The 25983-nt window shown below is 47.0% G+C and overlaps 1 protein-coding gene and 1 long non-coding RNA gene across 4 annotated transcripts in view; one reads left to right on the top strand and one right to left on the bottom strand.

The window, feature by feature from the left end:
* Positions 1 to 10664, top strand: part of LOC308588372 — a 43288-nt gene extending 32624 nt beyond the window's left edge. Inside the window, exon 3 of one of the 3 annotated variants that reach the window (XR_014008664.1) lies at positions 9888 to 10664. This is a non-coding gene — a long non-coding RNA (uncharacterized lncRNA). Of the gene's footprint in view, positions 1 to 237; positions 336 to 6105; positions 6452 to 9887 lie in introns of those variants that run through there. The other 2 variants (XR_014008665.1, XR_014008666.1) reach the window with 2 other exon arrangements.
* Positions 1 to 16358, bottom strand: part of CABLES2 (Cdk5 and Abl enzyme substrate 2) — a 49353-nt gene extending 32995 nt beyond the window's left edge. The window contains exon 1 of the mRNA XM_081196343.1: positions 15712 to 16358. Coding sequence (XP_081052469.1) covers positions 15712 to 16289 — 578 coding nt within the window. The 5' untranslated portion in view covers positions 16290 to 16358. The remainder of the gene's footprint in view (positions 1 to 15711) is intronic.
* Positions 16359 to 25983: the final 9625 nt, after the last annotated feature.

The raw sequence follows: 25983 nt of genomic DNA, 5'->3' as shown, positions 1-25983 counted from the left end.
TTTATTATTATTATTATTATTATTATTGAAAAACTCAATTCCTGAATTGTTACAGAGTAAGAAAGGCGGAAACCTCATAAATCAACACCTCCAAAATTATGGGACCTGGGAAGTGGCAAAACATAGGCTCCTTTTCATTTGCATTTTGCTCTGAGCAAATATTGCAGTTGTGCCTCTTTCAGAGTTCTTTACAAATCATGACAGCTTAAAAACACTTCATCCTATTTCACATGGCAGGAAGCGGAGATATTTGACATTTCGAGAAGAAGTGGGCTGTGAAAACCCCCGGAAAGTGCTTAGAAAAATATCCATCTCTGAGAAATAAAAGCACATTCCCACTCATTTGAGAGGACGGAGGGTATTTGTGGCCCTCAGACATCAACCAGATGACTTATAAAGCACAATCATTTCACCTCCAAGAGGTCACTCAAGTTCCAATTGCGGTGATCCTGGAAGCGAGTACTGAAGACTGATTTTTCAACATGTGGTATACTGCTGGCTAAGTGACCAAACCGAGCATCACAATAATTTAGAGTGGCAGCAGCTGCTGTTGTACGTAGGGAGCTGCCTTCTAAAGATTTCAGACCACTGTTCCATTCAGCACAGTACTGTCTACTTTGAGAATGGATCTCCAAGAGGAATCTTCTCCACGCTGCCTGAAGATGTCAGGGACAGAACCTTTTGCATGCACAGAATGTGCTCTGCCACTGAATTACGGTGCAGACAACTCTGAAAAGGATGCAACTGGCCCCTTTACAGAACTCAAGAAGCAGAGCTTGCTCCTCTGCCAGTTTAAAGTCAAGAAACAGCAACAAAAGGATTTATAGAGTTCAAGGGACAGATACATATTATGTGTTCAGTTTCTAGCACACACCATTGCCAGGAATCTGATCACAAAACCACCAAAATGCACACCAGTGAAGTAAGCTGCATAATGGATTGGCAGCGGTTAATTTTATATAGTCACACAGAGAGAATGCTTCTTGCTAGGGCAGTTTTGCTCATATGCAGATTGAATCAGATCAAATCAAATGAGGTTTCCTTAATCAGGCGACAGCCCCAACAATACCCAGTTATAGGAAGAGTCATTCCACACCGGCCTAATCCTAGCCTCTGAGAGCTATGATGTTATAGGGACCATAACTACCATCATACCCAAATACTGTTCTTGCTATATGGGGCTGATAGGAACAGTATTAGAAACTCAGGCATATAAGCTAGGCGCCAAATGGTACATTGAATCTAGGTTGTGGTCGCCAAAATGGAATGTCTATTCACCATGGAGTTGGACTAAATGACCATTGGGGTTCCCTTCCAATGCCAGAATTCTATGATCTCATGATCTCAACTACATTGCTTGATCTGTAAAGGTACCCCTGACCATTAGGTCCAGTCGCGGACTCTGGGGTTGTGAGCGCATCTCGCTCTATAGGCCGAGGGAGCCGGCGTTTGTCCACAGACGGCTTCTAGGTCATGTGGCCAGAAGGGCTAAGCCGCTTCTGGCGAACCAGAGCAGCGCACGGAAACGCCGTTTACTTTCCTGCCGGAGTGGTACCTATTTATTTACTTGCACTACTTGCTTTCAAACTGCTAGGTTGGCAGGAGCAGGGACCGAGCAATGGGAGCTCACTCCGTCGCAGGGATTCGAACCGCTGACCTTCTGATCGGCAAGTCCCAGGCTCTGTGGTTTAGACCACAGCGCCACCCGCGTCCCTTGCTTGATCTGTAGCTTGCTCTAAATTCACTGGTTCCCGTATGCAAGATGGGGAAACACACACAGTGGAAATGGAATTAATGAAGGACCAAGGCACAGGTTTTTAAACTGGTCGCCAACCTGGTGCCCAGAAATCTCCATGTAGTTGCAATTGGACATGCACCAGTAGCAAAACGCACCTGGCTAATTTTGAACACTGGATGGGAGCTGGAGATCAACAACATCTGGAAGCCCAAAGCTTGCCCATTCCACTGGGCCTCTCGGGGCAAAAGTCAACCCCCTGAATTACGCCTGGATGTTACACAATTTATGAAGGATTATCCGGCCATTTCTATTTTGGTAGTTTCAGTAGCACGGTTGTGACTCACTGCAGGAAACAAAAGTCCCTTTTCCTTCTCTCACGCCCAGCGAGGCAGAGATCCTATTTCCACGGCACAATGCAACAGCCTCTGGAATTGTGCAGCAATCAGCCATTTCGCAGGTAACCGAACTCACATTTCTAGCCCGGAGGCATCTGCTGTCATCTCCACTATCAAGCATGTTACAACTCCCAGTCCTGTCCCTGTTGGGTAGCAGAACTGCACTGAGCAACACTTTAACCAGCGAGCAACCTGACAGCCAACACAAAATCAGAGGACTAAGCTGGGGGCACTGCTTGCAGCATCCCCAATAAAGCTTGCCGTTGCTGTTACAGCTTTTTATTGTCGCCCCCGCCAGCATGAACCTCTCTTCTTCTTCACCTACAACGGAAAGCCACCTCTCCCCTCCTTCAAATCCCCCCAAACACACCATTTCTATGATGCTCTTGCAAAAAAAGCAAGCAATGCAAAAGACTTGAAGCGCAGCAAAGTCTAACTCTGTCCACTGCATTCATTTGTTCACAACAACCCCATATTGCTCTTTCACCCAGTCCTCTGTTCTCTCTCTCCAGCCTTGCTTCTAGACTGCACGCTCTTTAACACAGGGACTCCCTCATTTGTACAGAAGCAGCAAAGCGCAATGTTTTGAGAGCTGAACTCACCGTCTGTGTTAGAAACTGGGATAGAAAACCTAGGAGCCAAATGGCTTCTGGGACCTGGGTTGTGGGCGCCAAAACAGAATGGCTAGTCGCCACGGGGGAGGGGGGGGGAGGTCGGCAAAACTTTTTATTTATCATTTTTGTAAGCATACAATTCACATTAATATACAATTCACATAAGTGGCACATTGTTAATATTACAATTTTATCAGAAATTGTTAATACGTGTTTCATTTGGTGTTGACAATAAAAATATTGGTATCATACTTCAGTTTTCAAAACACTCCTCTCTTTATTGTTAAACTCCTTAACATCTCGTCTATCCTTAACATATAGTTTGAGGCTTCAAAGCACATTCATTTCAGCAATCCTTGAGTGTCAGCCAAGCGCAAAAAATGGCACCCAGACTTCTTGAGGTGCTTGGAAATGGAGAACCTTCAGGTGCAAAAGGCACCTGGAACCCTGCTAATTCCGAACCCTGCTCACCATCTTTTCACCTGCCTCTATGAAGCAGATTTCATTTCGCCAACCCATCCTTGAGTATCCTAGAAGGTAAGAGGTAGAAAGCTTTTTGCAGCGACTGAACAGCCAAGGGTCAGAAACCCTTTGCAATTCTGCTGCAATTCATCCGCTGAACTACCAGTAGATGGGGATCAGCCTTCCCCCCACCAGCTGTCCTAATGGGTCCTCCCAGCTCAATTTCTATTCTGAAGGAACGGAGTGTCCTGGTCTTCGGAGCCAGGGTCCCCAAACCAGTCACGGCCTTTCAAACATCCTAAATGGCAGTGTCTTTCTAGCAGGAAGCTGAAATCTAGAGCCATTTACATCTGCTGCTGATGATCTATTTGCTTACCCAGATGCGTCTCTCTCCCTCCACCCCCTTCAAGGCCGCACTGGGACTTCAGAAGAACATAATCAAAAGCTGCGTAGTCAGGCAGATGTCTTTGCCTTCCTCAGATTTCTCCGAGCTTTCATAACCTGTCAAGTTTTCAAAGCCCTTCAAGCTATCTTGGATGCCACTGAGAGAATCTGGCCTCTTCCCCCCCACCCCGAACCAGTTGCAGAAATTCATTTTAAATCTAGCCCTGCCGCAGTGCGCTCCCCCCTTCTCTCCACACCTTTCCCTTTGAGAAAACCAAGGGATCGAAAGCAGGAGCAGAAAGCAGAGGGATCAAAACCCAAAAGGAAGCTAATTTAAAAAAGGAGTGGCGAGAGTGGCGAGAGGAGAAGAAAAGGTAGAGCACGCCGGGGGTTGGCAATCGTAGCAAGCGTGCTGCCTATGGGAAGGTGTGCAGCAACAAACCCACTGTTCTCATTTCTTGCCAGGAGGGCTTAAGGCAGGCGACATTTTTCTCCTTATTATTAAAGCTTTTTCCTGGTACAACAAGATAAAAGGAACTAATCCAAATACAGTCTTACCTCTGGTTGCGAACGTGATGTGTGCGGGAGGCACGTTCGCAACCCACAGCGTTCATAGCCTGAAGCGCATGACGCGATTCAGTGCTTCTGCACATGCGCCAAAACCTGGAAGTAACGGTACTTCCGGGTTCGGCGTGGTCTGCAACCCGAAAACGCACAACCCACAGCGTTCGTAACCCAAGGTATGACTGTAAAAACAAAAATAGATGTTGGGGGGGGGGGAGAGAAAATGCAGAGTCCGCTCTCAAAGGTAGCTCTTGTCTCACACAGGAAGTGAGGGACCCTCCCAGAGTCCCATAGGAGCCAGTGTGGTGTAGTGGTTAAGAGCGGTAGTCTCGTAATCTGGGGAACTGGGTTCACGTCTCCGCTCCTCCACATGCAGCTGCTGGGTGACCTTGGGCCAGTCACACTTCTCTGAAGTCTCTCAGCCCCACTCACCTCACAGAGTGTTTGTTGTGGGGGAGGAAGGGAAAGGAGAATGTTAGCCGCTTTGAGACTCCTTTGGGTAGTGATAAAGAGGGATATCAAATCCAAACTCCTCCTCCTCCTCTTCTTCTTCTTCTCACCTGGGAGATTGGCATTTCCCCATTAGCGTGGAAAACTGTGTCAGGGAAGCCTGCATAGACGCCATGAGCTTCAAGTTTCAAGCACATGGCTTCTGCCAAAGGAGTCTGGGAATGTGTGGTTTCCCCCCAGAGCTGCAATTCCCAGTGTCCTTAACAAACTACAGTTCCCATGGAAGAAGCAATGCACATTAAATGTATGGTGTGCACGAAGTCCACATAAACAAGCCTTAGATTATCAATGCATTCTGCAAGGTGCGACCTGGGCAGTGGCCCTTTTGAACTTTGTGGAATCATAAGAGTTGGAAGGGACCATGAGGATCATTTAGCATTCTAGCCCAACCTCCTGCAGTGCAGGAAACTTTCGCCCAACGTGGTGGGGCTCGAACACTTTTGGTTTCTGTTTAGATCCACACAGCTCACTTGCTTGCTCCCCTAACACAAAACCCCACCTTTCCCCCTCCCAGCAGCATCCCAAGTCTCCCTGCACACTTCCAGTAGCATCCCATGCAAGGAATAAGTGAGAATGGCTAAGGCTAAGCGAAAACCCTGAGGGCTTTGAAAAGATCCAGCGTTTGGCATTCACTTTGCCTCTCCTATGAAACGTTTTTCTTCCGAGGTATATTGACAGCATAACTGCATAAGGATAACCAGAAAGGGGCCTGTGCAGAGGTGATCACAAAACAGGAAAATGCACAAGGCTTTCAGATTGATGACTAGGCCAAACAGAGTTGAATATGTATTACCTATATATTACCTATTATGTCCAGTGGAAGGCGAGAGGAGGTATGGGGTGCCGGATTTTGGAGTCGCACAGAGCACTGCTGAAATTTGGGGCACCAAGCCCACTAATGGAGTAACAAAGCAGCATATAAGTCCCTGCCCCACTGAGCTTACAATGTAAAGTAAACGTAAAGGGACCCCTGACCATTAGGTCCAGTCGTTACCGACTCTGGGGTTGCGACACTCATCTCGCTTTATTGGCCAAGGAAGCCACCGTTTGTCCAGACAGTTTTCCCAGGTCATGTGGCCAGCATGACTAAGCCGCTTCTGGCAAAACCAGAGCAGCGCACGGAAACGCCGTTTACCTTCCCGCCGGAGTGGTACCTATTTATTTACTTGCACTTTTGACATGCTTTCGAACTGCTAGGTTGGCAGGAGCAGGGACCGAGCAACGGGAGCTCACCCCTTCGCAGGGATTCGAACCGCCAACCTTCTGATCGGCAAGTCCTAGGCTCTGTGGTTTAACCGACAGCACCACCCGCATCCCCAAGCTTACAAGCTAGATATGTACTAAGAGTTTTCTTGCACACATCCTCAAGTTTTAGCATTTAGAACAGATGCTTGGTCCTAGTTACAACCTGCCCCTTTTCTCTTCCTTTGCTTTGTAGTTTGGCTTTTTCTAACCAGATAAAGGCACCCCATCTCTCAAAAAGGCTAAAAATACTACTATTATCTTTCTCACTCGCTGCTGCGATTGTGCTCCAAGAAAACTCCTGCCAAGAAAATGCTGAAGCCAACTGATCTGCCCTCCTTCGGAAGAACAGCTTTTAGATTCTGTTTCAAAAGTGCAATTCCTAATTATGGCTTTTGCTGTACCCTTTTCTAATTGTGTAACTGATTCTCTTGAAATGTCAACATGCCATTTGAGTTCCGAATATTTGCTCTCAAAAGACACCCAAAGAAGAAGAAGAGAGTCAAACACCACATACTAAATAAAGCTACCCTGACCTCTTATGTAAGAACAGCCTGAGTCAATATCGTGTCAGCCCTACAAGTCATTAATTTTGAAGCCTGCAGGGACAAGGTTTTAATGCTCTTTTCTTTATTTGATGCTGAGCAGCTATTCTCCAGCTCCTCTCTCCACCCCCTAAAGGGGTTCAGATATAAATGATGTGAAGTTTCCCACACTGGATCTTGCTTGCACTTCCAGGGATACACATCAGCACCACAAAGCCAGCAAAGTTCACCTGCCCCAAAGACCTTTCAGTCTAAACTTAGCTGGCTTGCCCCAGAAGGGCAAGACCACCTCCAAGCCTCAGCTGGAGAGCAGGCTCTTTTGCAACTGCAAAAACTTTGCTGTCAGCTGCTCATTAATGAGGCACAAATTGACCTCCACCACACTTCAATCCCCCTGGATCACACAGATGGAATTATGGTCTGCTGCACCATGGAATTCAGGTACAGGGGCGACAACAAGGTTTCCAATACTCAATCACAGCACAGGCAGTGGGGTTGAGCAGGTGTTCCTCCACGTTCCTCATGTACTTCCTGTGCCCATGTTCCTTCCTGTGATATTTACTGTGCATGGGAGAGGAGGTCTTGTAGCCTTCCCTGGGACAGGGCTGTGGCTCAGTGGTACAGAATCTGCTTTCCACACCAAAGGTCCCGGGTTCAATCCTTGGCATTGCCAGGTAGGGATGGGCTGCTTTCCTGAAACCCTGGGCAGCTGCTGGCAGTCAGTGTAGGCTATACTGAGCTAGGTGGGCTGACTTGATATAAAGGCAGCTTCATATGATTCTCTGTCTTCCCTATCACCAGAAAGGGATGATATTACGGGATGTTTACCTAGCAATGCCACTTTGCTCCTTCCATTGCTTCCAGAGGATGGAGAAACTAAGGAAAGCAAGGTAATAAGAGAGGCTACCTGCTCCCCTGATTAATGTTTCTGGAAGAAATCTCAGCTGAGGGTTGTTGTTGTTGTTTAGTCATTTAGTCGTGTCCAAGTCTTCGTGACCCCATGGACCAGAGCACGCCAGGCACTCCTGTCTTCCACTGCCTCCCGCAGTTTGTTCAAACTCATGCTGGTAGCTTCAAGAACACTGTCCAACCATCTCGTCCTCTGTCGCCCCCTTTTCCTTGTGCCCTCCATCTTTCCCAACATCAGGGTCTTTTCCAGGGAGTCTTCTCTTCTCATGAGGTGGCCAAAGTATTGGAGCCTCAGTTTCAGGATCTGTCCTTCCAGTGAGCACTTAGGGCTGATTTCCTTCAGAATGGAGAGGTTTGATCTTCTTGCAGTCCATGGGACTATCAAGAGTCTCCTGCAGCACCATAATTCAAAAGCATCAATTCTTCGGTGATCAGCCTTCTTTATTGTCCAGCTCTCACTTCCATACATCACTACTGGGAAAACCATAGCTTTAACTATACGGACCTTTGTTGGCAAGATGCTGTCTAGGTTTAGTTTGGTTTATTACAAATCACCAGCTAGCTCATACTATGAATTTCATTTTTACAGCATTTATACCCTGTCCTTTAGCCAAGAAAGGGCTTGCAAAAAATCAGTCCCAAGGCGGTCCCTTCCTTAGAGGCTAAAACCCACCAGCTACTACTACAATGGCCGTGTTCTATCCTACCTGGTGCCAGGCTGCCTAGGGCTAACATGGAGGACACTGGGTAGCTATATTACAGCATATCATTAATGAAAGCAAACAAATGGGTCAGGAACGAGACTCAGTGTTGGAGTCTGTGCTTTGCGCATGCAGGTTCAATCTGCAGCTAAGAGGATAAGGTTATGGAGAAAGAACTGCCCATTGATGCACAGAAAACCAAAAACTAAATGGAGGAACAGTCTGATCCTGGTGTAGGGCAGTTCTCTCTGTTCTGAGCCTTTAAGGGCTGCATCTGGTTGTTTAAGCAACGCCAGAGAAGTACAATCCACAATACAGACAGGAGGCACACCTGCTGCCTTTACCTGACAAGCTTCCAGCCTTGCATTTTCTGCCAGTTACGTGCATCTGGCAAACTGGAAGGAGATCTGGCAAGAAAGAGAAGCTTGTTCAAAGGGTCACAGCAAGGACATTGCACAGCAACCATGCTGTGACAGCTCCTTTTGAATGTGGCTTGGCACAAGAAGAGGCTGAATTATGATTTATATGATGCAGCCAGAGCCTGGATGCTGCTGCAGCCTGTATATTTTAGGATGGGGTTGTTCTAGATCTGCAAGAGGGGTCACCAAAGCACCTGGCTTGCTTATACGGGCTGAGCCAAAGGGTTGATCTCCAGAAATTCTGGGCTCATTCTCAGACACGGAGGACTGATGCAACGTCAGTCGCAACGGGAAGCCTGGAACTTTAATCCTGTTTATGCCAGCATTGAAAGGGAATCACAACCAGCGTTAGAAACTCAGATATATAAGCTAGGCACCAAATGGCTCTTTAAAGCAGAGTTACAGTCGCCAGAACGGAATGTGTCACTGCCATTTGGAGGCCAGGCGGCTCAAAAGTCGCATTTTTCAGCACAACTTTTTGGTTCCTGAAATTTGTGCTGATTGTGCAGATAAAATATAACAGGCAGAATTCTACAGGATGTGTTGTTAGCGTGTGAAAACAGGCAGGATCCAAGGATCCCCAGGCACGCACCTCCAGATGGTGAAGACGTCAGGCAGCATCCTGGCACCTGGGCATCTTCACTTGGTCACAAGTGAACGATAGCCAGGTGCAAAATGCACCTGGCAAATTTTGCAAGCTGGTCTCAAGAGGACTACAGGAAGAGGTCACAGAGCAAAAGGCTTTGCGAGGGGGCCAAAGGGGAAGGGAGAAGGGTGCACCCTTGTACCAATGAACTAATTGCAATGCCAAAATGTCTAAGGCAACGCCACCACCGTTGCATTTTTAGCACTCAATGCTGGGGAAAAAACCCCGCTTTAAGTGTTCCCTACCCAGGCAGTACAATATTATGTACTACCTATGCAACAGAACCCTTCCCCAAGTAATGCAAGGAAGGATTCAATGACTAGATAAACAGGGAAAGGAGACTGCGATGGGTGGTTGTTCCTGAAGAAGGAATTACTAATGCCACAACGACAAATAATTCCAATGAGACAAACCAACCAATAGCTGGACCAAGCAAGGGGCAGATAAACAAGCCATGTCACTGTACTAGAACTAACAGGTTTATATAACAGGAGAATGGATTTTGGATGAACACTAGGAGAAACTTCTTAACTGCAAGGGCTGTCCAACCATGGATTGCTAGAGATGGTGGCTTCACCTGCAGCGCAGGATTTTGAAGCAGAGGCTGGATAGCCTCTGTTGGGGATGCTCAGGATCCAAACTTCCTGCTCTGAGCAAGGGTGTTTGCTAGATGTTGTATGTGCTCCCTTCTCACCCCACAAAGCAACTCTGATTCATTTCAATGTTTTTGCTTGCATCATTTATTCTGCTTGCCCTAGAGAAGTGAAGGGAAAGATGCAGGGCATTGGCTACTCCTCCCCAAACCCCAGAAATCTTATTTGGCCATCGCTCGGGGCTCTGAGAGAACGATTGCCCACACAGTTCTCAGGCATATCACTGCAGCTGCGAGAAGCCTACGCTTTGCAAAATAATAAAAGGTTGGTATTCAGGAAACTGAATTCCGCTGCCAAGAGCTTGTTTTGTTCCATCTTAGGGCTAACAAGAATTGCAGTACGCGCACACACAACTGTGCAGTTGTGCCAGCTCAGAGAAGAAGGTGCCATCTATGGATAGAAGAACATCAGAAGAGGGCTGCTGTGACAGGACAAACGAATATCTGCTCCAGAATCCTGTTCTCACAGTGGCTCACCAGAAGCCCATGGGACGCATGCAAGCAAGACTTGAGTGCAACGGAGCTCTCCCCACTTGAAAATCCCACAAGTGCATGCTGCCCCCAACTGTGGAAGACCAGTATCAATGTGCTGCGAACCCTGCCACACTGTTAGCCTAGGGCGTGTCATTTCAGGGGGTGCAACTTAATTGTTCCAAATTTCTTCAGTGAGGGGTTTTATAAATATGCTTTGGGGTGTGAGAAATTCAAATCTGCTATTATTTTTGTGATTGGACAACATTTGGCTCGCTAAGTCTTTCTTTGAAGGAGAAGCACATGACATGCTTTTGGAAAACCAAAGCATTTTAATTTTTCTTTCTGAAAACGTCAGGTAATGCTAAATAACAACAACAACAATAATGAGCAATAATAGTAACATACACTATAACTGCCAGTCATTTTTAATTATTTCTATGCAATTTCACACACATTTTACTTACCAAGCAAAACTTAATTATATTAATTTAACAAAAATATCCTTTGAATTCCCAAGTCATGCTACAACCTTTTACCACCCCTCATTTTTGGAAGCTGAAAGTTGAAAAATCCAATACGCTCTCCATGTTAGCCCAAACCCAGCTTCTTTGGAGCCATTTTCTCACACCCTGGCTCAGAAAACACATAGTAGGGAACAGAATCTCAACCGATGGTATGTAGGAATCTCCCTTATACCAAGCCACACCACTGACCCACCTAGCTCAGGATACTGTCGGCTCTGACTGCCAGCAGCTTTCCAGGGGTTCAGAGTGGAGTCTTTTTCCAGCCCTTTCTGGAGATGTCGGTGATTGGACCCGGGATCTTTTGCACACAAATAACGTGCTGCACCACCGAGTTATGACCTTTCTCACTTGCCTCGTGCCCAGGCTCCGCATTCTGGACAGCGTGGAAGCACAACTGGTTACAGAGTTCCTAATGGTAGACAGAGATTTTATGCACACAGAACCCTTTGCTACAGTTTACCCAAAGCTTGGAGGTCAGACGGGCATGACCTGAAGCTGAACATAGATCCAGGGAAGAGGAGCATGGCTATGATGCCACCCCTCTCCAGGCATTGATTGAACATGCAGGCTGGATTGTGGGAAGAGAGATAGGATCACAGGATCCAACCCACCCCCAACAGTTTTCCATCCCAAGATCTTAAATGGAACAGACCCCACACATGCACAACACATTCCCTACTAACTGAGCTACAGCTCTCTCAGTTATTGCACATATACAGTAGTACTAAATTATCTCATGCTGTACTAAAGTCAGATGCACCGGCATGTAATGATCCTTGCTTAAAAATAAAATAAAATCAACTGAGATGCTAGCAGAGAGGTTAGTCAGCAACATCACTTTTGCAAGCAGAACAGGAATAATTATGCTTTTGGTAAACACGAGCTCTGGGATGCCACAGGCTCAGGCTGGAAATTTCTGACTTTCATTAAAAGCAGCAATTCTTAATTCTTCCCTGCAAAACACTTGGCGTTCCTCTTCTCCGGAGGCTCACCCTCAAAGCTCGACAGCACACAACAAGCCTATTATAACCGAAGAGCCAGGGCAAACAAACAAAGACAGGGCAGTGAAGCAACACAAACATACAAGGGAAATAGTTTTTGTCTGGGCAGGGTAATTTACAGGCCGGATCAAGGAATTTACAGGCCTACCGGGAACGCATTGTGCCCAGGTTAGAAGAGCACAATAAGAGAAGTTTGCTCTGCTCTCCCAGGGCTGCCATTTGGTGGATTAAACTACACATAACAACCCTTTCTCCCAACCCTAACTGGTCAACCGATGAGTAAAATATGCAAGTTATTAATGTGTTAAAAGCAGTTGACAGTGAACCTAGAGAAAAACATACTAATGACAAAAGTGAGGGACTTTAGAAGACTCGAATGCAGGTCCTCTCAGAAACTTGGTGGAAGGCCATCTATGGTTCTCTGGTTCTCCTTGAAGGTCTCTTGACTCAATCAACTTCATCCTACATAGCCAATGGTCATGGATGACAGGAATTCCACAACAACTGGGAGACAGATCATCCCCACCCCTGATTTATGGAGCACCATACCAGGCCACACTCAGCAAGCGTGATGGACTTAAGCTCCTGAACACTGGGTAATCAAAACGCCATTATTCTGACCAGCTCCATGCATTTGCTTCCTGCTTCCTCCTGGACCCTGCATACGGGTCACGGACACAACCGCCAGGTACTCTAGGAGACTCAATGTTATGCGAATTAAATGTGGCATGCAGAAGAAGAAGAAGAGTTTGGATTTGATATCCCACCTTTCACTCCCTTTAAGGAGTCTCAAAGCGGCTAACATTCTCCTTTCCCTTCCTCCCCCACAACAAACACTCTTTGAGGTGAGTGGGGCTGAGAGACTTCAAGGAAGTGTGACTGGCCCAAGGTCACCCAGCAGCTGCATGTGGAGGAGCGGAGACGCGAACCCGGTTCCCCAGATTAGGAGACTACCGCTCTTAACCACTACACCACACTGCAGCACCCTAGACAAGAGTTTCAGGGGTTGCCAACACCTAAATGAGAGTTGTATTCACGCATCATTGTGAAGCACACAGTGGACCGGAATCTAAGGGTCCCATTGTTATCAGATGACACCACAATACACATATACTTATTTATGTTCTTGATTATATGGAATGTCTGGTAGTGTGCGGGTCATGACAAAATAATAATAGCCTTTTAATAAGCCTCTCTTGCCTTGCCTTCCTATATTGACATGGACAGACTCTGGAGGAAGGGGAAAGCAAATACTGGCTTGAACTTTTCGCATCCCATTTGCATCCTGTGTCCCAAGTCGCTCAGGGCAACTGCATCTCAATAACCCCTTTGGGCCACTCATTCTCCCAGGCCGTTGCCAAAAAGCTTCATGTAGTAATAAACACTAAAAGCAAAAGATTTCTGTTGTAAATGGAACACTCCGACTCTCATGGCCTTTTGCTATTGCTCAATATTTATTAATACTGTAATTATTCCTAGTTGTTAGGGGATTTTTTTTTGGGGGGGGGGTGTTCTTTGACATTTTCACTTGTTTGCCCTGAACAGTTGAAATGGCTTGTATGTGTGTGATGAGACTCCTTAGTCGTGCAAAGCTTGCTGTAAAACAAAACATAGCATTTCTTATTGCCTGCTTAGGTTTCTAGCCCCTAAAAGATAGATATTGGGTTGGAAGGAGCATCCTTTAATCCATCGGCCCACTTATGTTAGGATATCGCTGTCTTGTGTTGTTTTGCTAGCTGATGGATTTATGCCATTCTGTTGCACCCCCTAGTATATATTTTATGGTTTTTAATAGGCTGTTCACTCCTTTCAGGGGTGTGTGTGTGGACTTTGGGTCAAAAAAGTGGCATATAATATACTGCAAGAGGATCAGCATCCTATCTTTATTTACTCTCTTAATATGTTTCTTCCTACAGAGATGCTGCTGCTAAATTTATTTACTGTTGGCTAAGAGCCTTAAGCGGCTCCTGCAGGCAGCCATGAACGACTGTCGGTTTGGGAATCATAGAATTGTAGGGTTGTAAGGTACCCCCCTCTGTAATGTCGTTTCTGTGTGGCTAGACAACACACAGGGAAAATCTGAGGTGGGAGACGGGTCCAGAAGAAAGTTGGGCTTCTGGAATGATGGGCTGAGGGAAGACTACTCCCAAATCTTCGAATGGGTCATTATCATAAACTCAACAGAGCTAAAACCACTTGACTCTTCTCTAAGCACGACACAGGGCTTGGGTCACCACTGTGCACCATTCCTTGAACACACAAGCACAACCCTACATGACCTTTGGTAAAATCTGCTTTTTCTCTGAACATATGCACAATAATTTTAAGGACTCTTGAGCAGCTGATTTTTTTTTGAGCAGCAAATTAAATAGCATCCCCAATAGACCTAGCAAAACAAAGGCACAGCTCATGCCACCTTTTGCTAAGTCCCATAAGGTCAACGCAGAAGCTGAATTCCACTAGTGGAATTCTCAAGAGCATCCTCAAAGCACAGTTGAGTTATGACTCCCAGGAGAAGTTATTTAGACTCTCATAATATGAAAGGGAAAGAGGTAGGGTGTTAATTTGGACTCATCACCCAGCCTCTCCGTAGGGCAGTGATGTCCATAAGCAGAGCGGGAGATATTCCCTAGGGTTTGGGGGAAGCAGAAGCTTAATTCCCAGCAGAACATTAATTTCCCAGCAAGAAATTAAAAGAAAAGATGGACTTATGTTAATAGGACATTAAAATGTTGTAAGACATAGGCATGTAAGTTTATCATCAATCACTTTATTTGTATGCCAAAGTTAAAACCTTTCTCAAGGCGGCATGCAACATATTAAAAAAAAGTCACAAGCATAATAACACTAGTCATAAACATGAAACAAGACATCAGAAAGCACACAGCCAAACTGAACAATTTCCACATAATTCCCAAGAACCAAAATAATGATAGAATAAAATAACATCAACAATAGCAGCAACCCCATCCCCAGGTAAGCCTCATAAACCCTATTAGCCTATTAGATACCTTATTAGCATCTAAGACCAAATGCTTTTTGGGGGTCAGGGAAAGGGAAGAGGAGAAGAATCCTCATCAAAAGTAAAGATGCCAGGAAGACTCTCTCATCCTTTATACACTTAAGATAAAGAGACTTGTTGGAGCTAGTCTGCAATCCTGCACAGACTTGCTTTACAGTAAGCACTGTTTACGGTGCAGCTGTTTGGATGTTTACTCACAAATATACCACACTGAAGCCTGCAATGGAAAAGGGCCCTAGCTCAGTGATAGAAGATCTGTTTTGTCTCACGTTCAGCCCTTGGAGCTGGGAGGGATTCGGCGGCGCATGAACCCTGCATGAAACGCTGGAGAGCTGCTGCCAGCCAGTGTAGACAATATTGAGCTACATGGACTTAAAAAAAGAGGAAAAGTCCGGCCAGGTAAGTTATGGCTGTAGTCTTAGGGCGGCTCTTCTTCCATAAAGAAAAAGTCAACCTATAAAAGCAGGTGGGCCTTTTTAACCCCTTCGTGCTCGTTTGTTTATTGCAGCGTTTACAAATGACGCCGCTGGGGCAGCCTTTAGCTAGCTATAAAACAAAACAATAAAAACACACACCGACGACAGGATCTCCAGCCTGCAAGGGACCGATTATATCTGCCCAGCAATCCAATAAAACGGACAGGTGGGCGTGGGGAACAAGGAAGAAATGGGCGCCTCTGAGTAGGTGTAAGAGGAACCGATTGCCTTCGGAGACAAAACCCGACGTAAAGAGGGAAAGCGTTTGCGCAGCGCAAGAAGACTGAAGACAGGACACATATGTATCTATGTGCATTTAGATCCGGAAACTGGTCAAACGCAGGCACCTGCCCGAACTCCCCCTCCCACCCCGCTTTTTCCAAAAAGGACCCAGGAATCCGAGACACACCTCCCCCCCCCGGGCCCTCCTCACCTTTGCCTCTGCACTTCCAAGGGGAACCCTCCTCCGGCGGCGGCGGCGGCGATGCTCTGGGTGGGGCTCAGCAGCCCCGCGGGGGCGACGCCCGGCTTCGCCAAGACCCCCGCGGCTGCGACGGCCGGGGCGGGCACCACGGGGCAGAGCGGGCTGCCCAGCAGCAGCTGGGGCAGGAGGGCGGCGGCGGCGGCGCCCAGCCCGCGGGAAGGGTCCAGCTCGGCGGCGGCGGCGGCAGGCAGCAGCAGCCCCGGCGGGGTGGCGAGCAGGAGCCTCGAGGCGGGCAAAGCATCGTCGTCGGGCCGCTCCCCGGGGGCCGCGGCGGAGGACGAGGGCGGCGGAGGCGGCGGCTGCTGCTGCTGCTGCTGCGGAGACTGCAGCGGCGTCTTGCCCGGGGCCAGGCACGGCGGCCGCCCGTCCAGGGAGATGTTGTTGAGGAAGAAGAGGGCGGCCTGCCGCCGGCGAGAATCCCCGCCGCGCTTCCTCGCCGGCGGAGGCGGCGCGGGCTCCCCGGGCGGCGGAGGAGGAGGCTCCGGGGGCTCCCGGTCCGCGGACGAGCCGCACGCAGCCGCAGCCATTCTCTCCGCTCGCTGCTGCTGCTGCTGCTGCCACCAGCGGCCGCCCGGGCAGCCGTCGCGGCCGCCCCAAGCCCGGCCGGGTGGAGCCCTCTTCTCCGCCCTGCCCAGCGAGAGGGCGCTCGCCCAGGCGGCTCGCAAGGCCATTGGCCGCGGCGCGCCGCTATGCAAATACTCGAGGCGGCCCCGCCGACCAGCCCATTGGCTGCCGCGCTTCCCTATTGTCTGCCTGGCGCCGCCCCGTCGCCTCCTTCCGCCCGGCCGCAAAAGCGTTTTTCTTTCTCCCTCGGCGCCGCCTCTTCCTCCCTCTTGCCGAACGGAGCCGGCCGGGTCCTAAAGGGCGCCGGGTTCCGGGACCTGCGTTTATTATTGGGCAGGGCGAGGGGACGAGGCTAGTCCTCATGGAGGATCGTGGGGTTTTTCCTCTTTCTTATCCTTGTTGAATCAGGGGCGGGAGGGGGAAAGCCGGCGGCCCTGCAGATGTCTCTCTGGGTTTGGTTTGGTTTATTGTATTTCTGTGCCGTTTTTAGTGCAAATGAATCCTAAAGCATAGCTGTCAACTTACAGATTGGAAAATAAGGGACCAGCAGCCTCGAAAATAAGGGATCAGCAGCCAAAATAAGGGATTTTAGTCAACCGGCTGAAATACAAAGTTAAAAGGGACCAGATAATTTGGGAGAGCAGCGCCGGTTTTTAGCCCTTCGTTTCCAGAGGTTGCTGCTCAAGACACCAGCTGATGAAACACTGCAATTAAATAACTACAAACAGCAACCACTTTTCGTGCAAAAACCTCCCGCAGTTTGGTCAGACTCATGCTGGTAGCTTCCAGAACACTAGCCAACCATCTCGTCCTCTGTCGTCCCCTTCTCCTTGTGCCCTTGCAGATGCAGCTTGAATTGTATGAAATAATGAACAAATAATCAATGACACAATTACAATTTAAAATGAAACCATCTATATGACACTGTTAACAAAACAACAACAAAAATAATCACAACTAAACGCTATTAACAAAACAGCAGCTGAAAAATAAGCTGAACATCACCATTAGAGCAAAATCCATATTATATGGTTAGCATATCAATATGGCGTTTATAATCTAAAATAATACTAACAGCATTAACAGAAGAGCAGCTGAAAAAACCCTAACCTAAGCACTGTTAAGTTCATACAAACCTTCTCCACGACCCCATGACTTGTGATCATTAAGATACACATAAAATACACACAGTGTCCATTGTTAAGCCAGCGCAACCAGCAGCTGCGCTGGCTGTGGTCCTAAGGTAATGCGCCATAGGGGAGACCATGGGGCTCTTACCACCAGTGGAAAGAAGAAGAAGAAGAGTTTGGATTTGATATCCCGCTTTATCACTACCCTAAGGAGTCTCAAAGCGGCTCACAACCTCCTTTCCCTTCCTTCCCCACAACAAACACGCTGTGAGGTTAGTGGGGCTGAGAGACTTCAGAGAAGTGTGACTGGCCCAAGGTCACCCAGCAGCTGCATGTGGAGGAGCAGGGAATCGAACCCGGCTCACCAGATTATGAGTCCACTGCTCTTAACCACTACACCACACTGGAAAGTGGACTGCAGCTCCTTCACTGGTTGTGCCATGCGAAGTTGGTAGGCTCCTCCAGTCAACAGCTTACCTGCATCATCCTGTGCCAACTGCAGCTTCCGGGCCAACATTAAGAGCAGGGAGAACATTGCAGAAATCATATATTGGAGTTACCAATGGCTGAAACATTGGTGGCCAGGTTATCCTAGTCCAGGAACTGCTGTAGCTGAAGTTTGTAGCAGGCAGGCCTGATCACTGAGCTCATCAGGGCCTCCAAAAATAATGATGGCTCAAAGAGCACCCCGGACTATGCACCTGTTCCTTTAGAAGGAGTGCAACCCCATCCAATACAGGTAAGGCGATCTATCTTCCAGATACCCACAGGGATTATGCCTTTCAGGATAGCTCATAGCTTCTCTGAGTTATTCAAGCCCCTTCGCCATGGCAAGGCAGTGATCAGTGAAAGCTATGCTTTCCCCAGTAGTAACGTATGGAAGTGAGAGCTGAACCATAAAGAAGAATTGATGCTTTTTAAATTATGGCGCGGTAGGAGACTCTTGAGAGTCCCATGGACTGCAAGCAGATCAACCCTATCCATTCTGAAGGAAATCAGCCCTGAGTGCTCACTGGAAGGACAGATCCTGAAGCTGAGGCTCCAATACTTTGGCCACCTCATGAGAAGAGAAGACTCCCTGGAAAAGACCCTGATGTTGGGAAAGATGGAGGGCACAAGGAGAAGGGGACGACAGAGGAGGAGATGGTTGGACAGTGTTCTTGAGGCTACCAGCATGAGTTTGATCAAACTGCGGGAGGCAGTGGAAGACAGGAGGGCCTGGCGTGCTCTGGTCCATGGGGTCACGAAGAGTCGGACACGACTAAACGACTAAACAACAACAACAACAAAGGATTTAAACTCAGTTTATAGGCCCTTCATCCACTTCCTACAAGAGTGCATGACCACACCGGCTTCAGATATTATGGAGAAGAAGAGCCAAGGGCCATCGCCATGAGGTCGACATTTTGCTCCAAATCCCCCACATGCAGCTGCTAAATGGCACAGGGGACAAAATAGTGCCCTGAGGCACACCAGGGCAAAAATTCCATGCTTGGATGCCTTCTTTTTTTGAGCGTGGCCCAGTCACTCACTCTCAGCCTAACCTACCTCAGGGTTGTTGTGCAAATAAAATGGGGAGGAGCGTTGTTGGGAAAACAGAAAGGGCGGGAGCTGGAGACTCATGAACGTTGCCTTTATCTGCCTTCTTCAATTGTGGACAATTGTGAGAATGAAGAGTTCTAAATGCAAGGTTCTTATAGAGATAGGTGGCTTTGCCACTACTCCTAGGGTGGCATAAGGAGCTGGATCCGACCGGTGGATCTGGGTCCCGCCCCTGCAGGTCACATTTGAGAGTTGGACAGGACCACTCTCCTGTCAATCACCTGGTGTCACAATGATGGCAGGGGATCCATTTTTGCATAGCATTGTGCATGGAAGGCCCAACTACTGTATCAGCTGATTGTTGACTCTTGACATGCCCTGTGGACAGAGTTTTGCAACCCCGCTTTCAGCTCTGTTTTGCCTTTACCGTTTTGACATCAGGTAAAGGGACGCAGGTGGCGCTGTGGGTTAAACCACAGAGCCTAGGACTTGCCGATCAGAAGGTCGGCGGTTCGAATCCCTTCGACGGGGTGAGCTCCCGTTGCTCGGTCCCTACTCCTGCCAACCTAGCAGTTCGAAAGCACATCAAAGTGCAAGTAGATAAATAGGTACCGCTCCGGCGGGAAGGTAAACGGCGTTTCCGTGCGCTGCTCTGCTTCGCCAGAAGCGGCTTAGTCATGCTGGCCACATGACCCGGAAGCTGTACACCGGCTCCCTCGGCCAATAAAGCGAGATGAGTGCCGCAACCCCAGAGTCGGTCACAACTGGACCTAATGGTCAGGGTTCCCTTTACCTTTTTATAGGGCAGGTGGGCAGGCCAAATAGGGAGGCCTAGTGGCCTGAGGTTCCTCACCCTTACATTAAGAGGAGACAGGGGCCACCTCGTCCCGCCACCTCCTGGCTGCTGGAGTGTGTCTTACTAGGGCTGCACAACAGTGGCTTCTGGTGAGAAGCTCCAACAGGATTCCTGCTGCCCGAGGTGGCTGCATCAGTCCAACTCATGAGCAGGCCAGCCTTGGGAGGAGGAGATAAAGGCAAATTTCTCAATGAGCACAGGTGCAAGCCTTCAGAAGATCTGGGGGGTCTTAATAGACCACAAGCATTGCAGTCAACAGTGTGATACAGCAGGGGGGAAACCCAAATGCGATCATAGGCTGCATCAACAGAAGTATAATTCCACATCAAGGGAATACTGTGTCCAGTTCTGGGCGTCACAACATACGAAGGATATTGACAAGCTTGAACGTGTGCAAAGGAGGGCAACTAAGATGATCAGTGTCTGGAAACCAAGCCAGAGTTGATTATGTTTAGCCTGGAAAAGTGGAGACTGGGGAGATATGATAGCCATCTTCAAATATCTCAAGGGCTGTCTCATGGAAGAGGAAATAATAATAATAATAATAATAATAATAATAATAATAATAATAATTATTATTATTATTATTATTATTATTTATACCCCGCCCTCCCCTGCCAGAGCTGGGCTCAGGGCGGCCAACACCAATAAAATCACACTAAAAACATAATGGGAGGGGGGAAACCAATTTAAAATACAGGTTAAAATGCAATTTAAGATGCAGCCTCTTTTTAAAAGTAGCCCATAGATCAAAACCATAAGGGGAGGGAAACACTAGGGTCAGACTGAGTCCAAACCAAAGGCCAGGCGGAACAGCTCTGTCTCGCAGGCCCTGCGGAAAGATGTCAAGTCCCACAGGGCCCTAATCTCTTGTGATAGAGCGTTCCACCAAGCCGGGGCCAGTACTGAAAAGACCCTGGCCCTAGTTGAGACCAATCTAACCACCTTGCGACCTGGGACCTCCAAAATGTTGTCATTTGTGGACCTTAAGGTCCTCCGCAGGGCATACCAGGAGAGTTGGTCCCATAGGTACGTGGGTCCTAGGCGGCATAGGGCTTTAAAGGTCAAAACCAGCACCTTAAACCTGACCCTGCACTCCACCGGGAGCCAGTGCAGTTGGTAAAGCACTGGATGAATGTGATCCTGCGGCAAGGACCCCGTAAGGAGCCTCGCCGCGGCTTTCTGCACCCGCTGGAGTTTCTGGGTCAGCTTCAAGGGCAGCCCTGCATAGAGCGAGTTACAATAATCAAGTCTGGAGGTGACCGTCGCATGGATCACTGTGGCCAGATCAGAAAACAAGCTTGGTTTCTCTTGCTACAGACACTAGGATCCAAACCAATGGAAGAATTTCTGGCAGTAAAAGCTGTTCAACAGTGGAATGGATTTCCTTGGAGTTTTTTAAGCAGATGCTGGATGGCGACCTGCCTTGGACACTTTAGTTGAGATTTCCTGCATTGCAGGGGGTTGGACTAGATGACCATTGGGTTCCTTTCAAACTCTACAATTCTGTGATTGTAAAAGGCTCCGTACCACGCTCCAGAGAAGGAAAATGCCAATGAACACAGCAGCATGTATGGTGCCAGTAGCTTATATGCCTTGGGAAATGACTCAGAGTTTTATTATGACATTAAGCGTTTAAGAAAGACTGAGCTGATTGATTTAATCATGCCCCTCCAGACTGCGGAGAGCGATGCATCCTCTTAATGAAACGGGCATACAGCACGGATATGAACAAATGAATCAAAAACATCCCTCTTCTCCACATGCTGCAGAAGCCGTTGTATGTGACTCATCGTCAAAGGAGTTGCAGGGCTTTTTTTGGTGGGTGGTCGTGGTCACATAGAAGGAAGGAGAGGAAAACAATGAGAGGTCAGAGAGTGAGGGGCTAAGGAAATACATTTTCCAAATCAGTACAGAAACCAGTTTTCAGAAATGCATCGCTTAATTGTAGAGCACAAACCCTCGGGGATTGCCCAGAGGAGAAACTATAGCTCAGTGGTGGTGAAATAACTTAGTCACATATTAGCATCTTCCTCTCTTTCCAAGGTAGCGATGACTGAACAGCCTGGCTGCTATACACGTATTGATCTTCCTTTTTAAAGAATTCTGCACAGTCATTGTACCTCCAGCCATCAGAGAAATAAAAATTATTATTCCTACAGATCAGGCTCTGGATTGTGTGAAGAAGTTATTTCTTTTATCTGCCCCAAATCTTCCAGCATTCTGCTTCATTGGCAATCAGAAAAATAAAAATGGCTCTGTTGCTTTTCTGTTCTTGAACTCTGGACCTAGTAGCCATTGCAGATACGCAGACAACCTGTTTATTAAACATTCAGTTGATTTGTTTGCAGATTGTTAGATGACATGTCAAAGCAAGCGCCATCCATTACTTTCCAGTGCATTTTCCTGTCACCCCTTATCACAAAAAAGATCCAATCTTTTGGAGAAGTGGGTTTGTTACATAAGACCTTCCGGTCAACTATGTTGTTGTTGTTTAGTCGTGTCGGACTCTTCGTGACCCCATGGACCAGAGCACGCCAGGCACTCCTGTCTTCAAATGCCTCCCGCAGCTTGGTCAAACTCATGTTCGTAGCTTCGAGAAGACTGTCCGGCCATCTCATCCTCTTCTCCTTGTGCCCTCCATCTTTCCCAACATTAGGGTCTTTTCCAGGGAGTCTTCTCTTCTCATGAGGTGGCCAAAGTATTGGAGCCTCAGCTTCAGGATCTGTCCTTCCAGTGAGCACTCGGGGCTGATTTCCTTAAGAATGGATAGGTTTGATCTGCTTGCAGTCCATGGGACTCTCAAGAGTCTCCTCCAGCTCCATAATTCAAAAGCATCAATTCTTTGGCAATCAGCCTTCTTTATGGTCCAGCTCTCACTTTCATACATCACTACTGGGAAAACCATGGCTTTAAATATATGGACCTTTGTTGGCAAGATGATATCTCTGCTTTTTAGGATGCTGTCTAGGTTTGTCGTTGCTTTTCTCCCAAGAATGACAAACTATAATGACACAATTACGCAACCTGAATTTTCCAGGGTTGCTGTCCCTGGGCGATGTGGGGACTGGATATCGTGTAGCATGTGTGAAGGGTGCATCACATGACATGACATGACATGACATGACCTGGGATTGTTGGATTGTCTGGAAAAGCCCGTGTAGGTAAGAAAGGTAAAGTTAATGAGTTAAGTTGCATACCCATCAGAATGTCACTCTGACAGAAGATGTTTGAAAACTCCAAATGCATGTGCCCAGAAAACAGTAGATCTAACTGAAACACATACTTGGAGATTGGCATGAATAGTTTATTATTATTTACTGGTTGCAAATTGGTGAGCACGGGCATTATATGCTGACCATAGGTGCTGGCTCCCTGGGGGCTCAAGCACCCACAAAATTCCCCATGAAAGGGCCTGGCACTCACAAATTTCGGCTGCATGGCACCCATGACCCCAGGCACTCACAGGGCCAAGCTGGCATTCCTGATGCTGACAAGACCTCACTCCTGTCAGCAATCGTGCTGCAGCATTCTGCACTAACTGCAGCTTCCAGATCAAGAACAAAAGAAGCCTCAAGTGGAGAGCACTGCAGTAATCCAGTCTTGATATAACCAGTGATAGTGGCAATGAATCTATTATTATTATTATTATTATTGCTTTTTTCTTTTATATTTATATATATATCTTTATTTTATTTAGACATACATACAAAACAGTAATGTACATACACTTACAAACAAAACAAAAAAAAGGTAAGGGAAAAAGAAAAATACATAAAATAGGTAAATAATAATACACTCATGTGGCTTCCCTCCGCCAATGCTCGCTATCTTTGTTACGATAAAGTTCTTATTTACATTGCAATTCATGTATCTCTACCTTACTTCTCTTATTAAACTGTTATTTTTTCTAGGTCAACTTTACAGCTTAGTCTAAGCATATCAGCATGCTATCTTTAGAGCAGGTGTTTACTCATATATTCTTCAAACCATATCCGTTGTGACCTTAATTTCTGATTTGTTTGTTATCTTATTGCTGCAGTTAATTTCGCCAATTCTATAAATTCAGATAATTTATATAACCAATCCTCTTTTGTGGGTATGTAATTTCCTTTCCTTTCCAATTCTTTGCAAGTAGTAACCTGGCTGCTGCAGCTGCATATAGAAACATTTTATCTCTATCTTGTGGTACCTCATTTCCTATTATTGAGTATATTATTATTATTATTATTATTATTATTATTATTATTATTATTTTATTATCACAAGGTAATTGTATAATCTTATAAGGGGTGTGGCTTGGACTTCTGAATCTGTCACTACACCAGCCACTGAGAAAGAGAAACAGACATACAGTGGTACCTCGGGATGCGAATGGGATCCGTTCCGGGGTCCTGTTCGCATCCTGAATAGAATGTAAGATGCAACTGCGTGTCTGTGCGTGCACAGGTTGCGTTTCGCTGCTTCTGCACATGCGCGTGACGTCATTTTGACTGTCTGCGCATGCGCAAGCGGAGAAACCTGGAAGTAACACGCTCCATTACTTCCAGGTCGCTGCGGAGCGCAACCCAAAAATACTTATCCTGAAGCATATTTATCCCGATGTATGACTGTACAGGTATGACTGTAAGGGACGCGGGTGGCGCTGCGGGTTAAACCACAGAGCCTAGGACTTGCCAATCAGAAGGTCGGCGGTTTGAATCCCCGCAACGGGGTGAGCTCCTGTTGCTCGGTCCCTGCTCCTGCCAACCGAGCAGTTCAAAAGCACGTCAAAGTGCAAATAGATAAATAGGTACTGCTCTGGCGGGAAGGTAAACGGTGTTTCCATGCACTGCTCTGGTTCACCAGAAGCGGCTTAGTCATGCTGGCCACATGACCCAGAAGCTGTACACCGTCTCCCTCGGCCTATAGAGCGAGATGAGCGCCGCAACCCCAGAGTCGGTCACGACTGGACCTAATGGTCAGGGGTCCCTTTACCTTTACCTTTATGACTGTACTGTACAGGAGATGAAGTGGGAGCGAAAGAGGCAGAGGGAATGTGGACGAACAGAAGCCTGTGAAGAAGAGAAGAAGAGTGAAAGAAAGCATGTGCTTGAAGGTAGGACAGGAGCCTGGCAAGGAAGAACGAGCGTTGAGAAGAGGGAGCATGAAACTGAGGCAGAGAAACAAACAGAGTCAGGCAAAAACCAGGGAAAGTAACAAGAGACAGGAGCAAGGCATTGACCATGGGTAGGCAAACTACGGCCCAGGGGCCGAATCTGGCCCTATTGCCTTCTCAATCTGGCCTGCAGATGGTCCAGGAATCAGCGTGTATTTACGTGAGTAGAATGTCCGAGGGTGAAGGCCTTTTGGGAAATGATTTATAACGAGTTGAAAAAGGTATTTAAGTATACCTTCCATAAGAAACCAGAGGCCTTCCTCCTGGGCATTGTAGGCCAGAGAGTGTCAAAGAAGGATAGAACTTTCTTTCTATATGCAACTACAGCAGCAAGAATCCTTATAGCCAAACATTGGAAGGCACAGGAGCTACCCACGCTGGAAGAGTGGCATGCGCAACTGATGGACTACATGGAACTAGCCGAAATGACTGGCAGAATCCGAGACCTGGGAGAAGAAGCAGTGGAAGAGGATTGGAAAAAATTTAAGGACTATCTACAAAAACATTATAAGTTATATGAATGTTGAGAAATTTGCTAAGTTTTGGAAAAACATGCTTCAGTATTGAGATCTGAAAATGATGGAAATTAAGTTATGACTGTGAAAAGTTTAACTTATAGAGTATATAATTAGATGAAATTACAAAAACACATGAAACAAGGTATCAATTTGCTGTTCATTTTTTTTTATTGCAAAGAAAACAGGGGATGGAAGATGTGGGGAAGTCCAGTTGATTATGAAAAAAGATTTGGAAAAGTATTTCTTGTATTTAACTTCTTTCTTTTCTTTTTCTTTCTGTAAAATCGCTTTTGCTGTATCATTGACGATGTATTCTGACCTTGGAAAAAAGCAAATAAAAATATTATTAAAAAAAATAAATAAATACATGAGTAGAATGTGTCCTTTTATTTAAAATGCATCTCTGGGTTATTTGTGGGGCATAGGAATTGGTTCATCCCCCCCATATAGTCC

The sequence above is a fragment of the Podarcis bocagei genome (genome assembly GCF_964188305.1).
Source record: "Podarcis bocagei genome assembly, chromosome: 5".
Lineage (NCBI taxonomy): Eukaryota > Metazoa > Chordata > Lepidosauria > Squamata > Lacertidae > Podarcis > Podarcis bocagei.
Note: the sequence above shows the minus strand (reverse complement) of the source record. Positions and strands in the feature narration are given on the sequence as shown.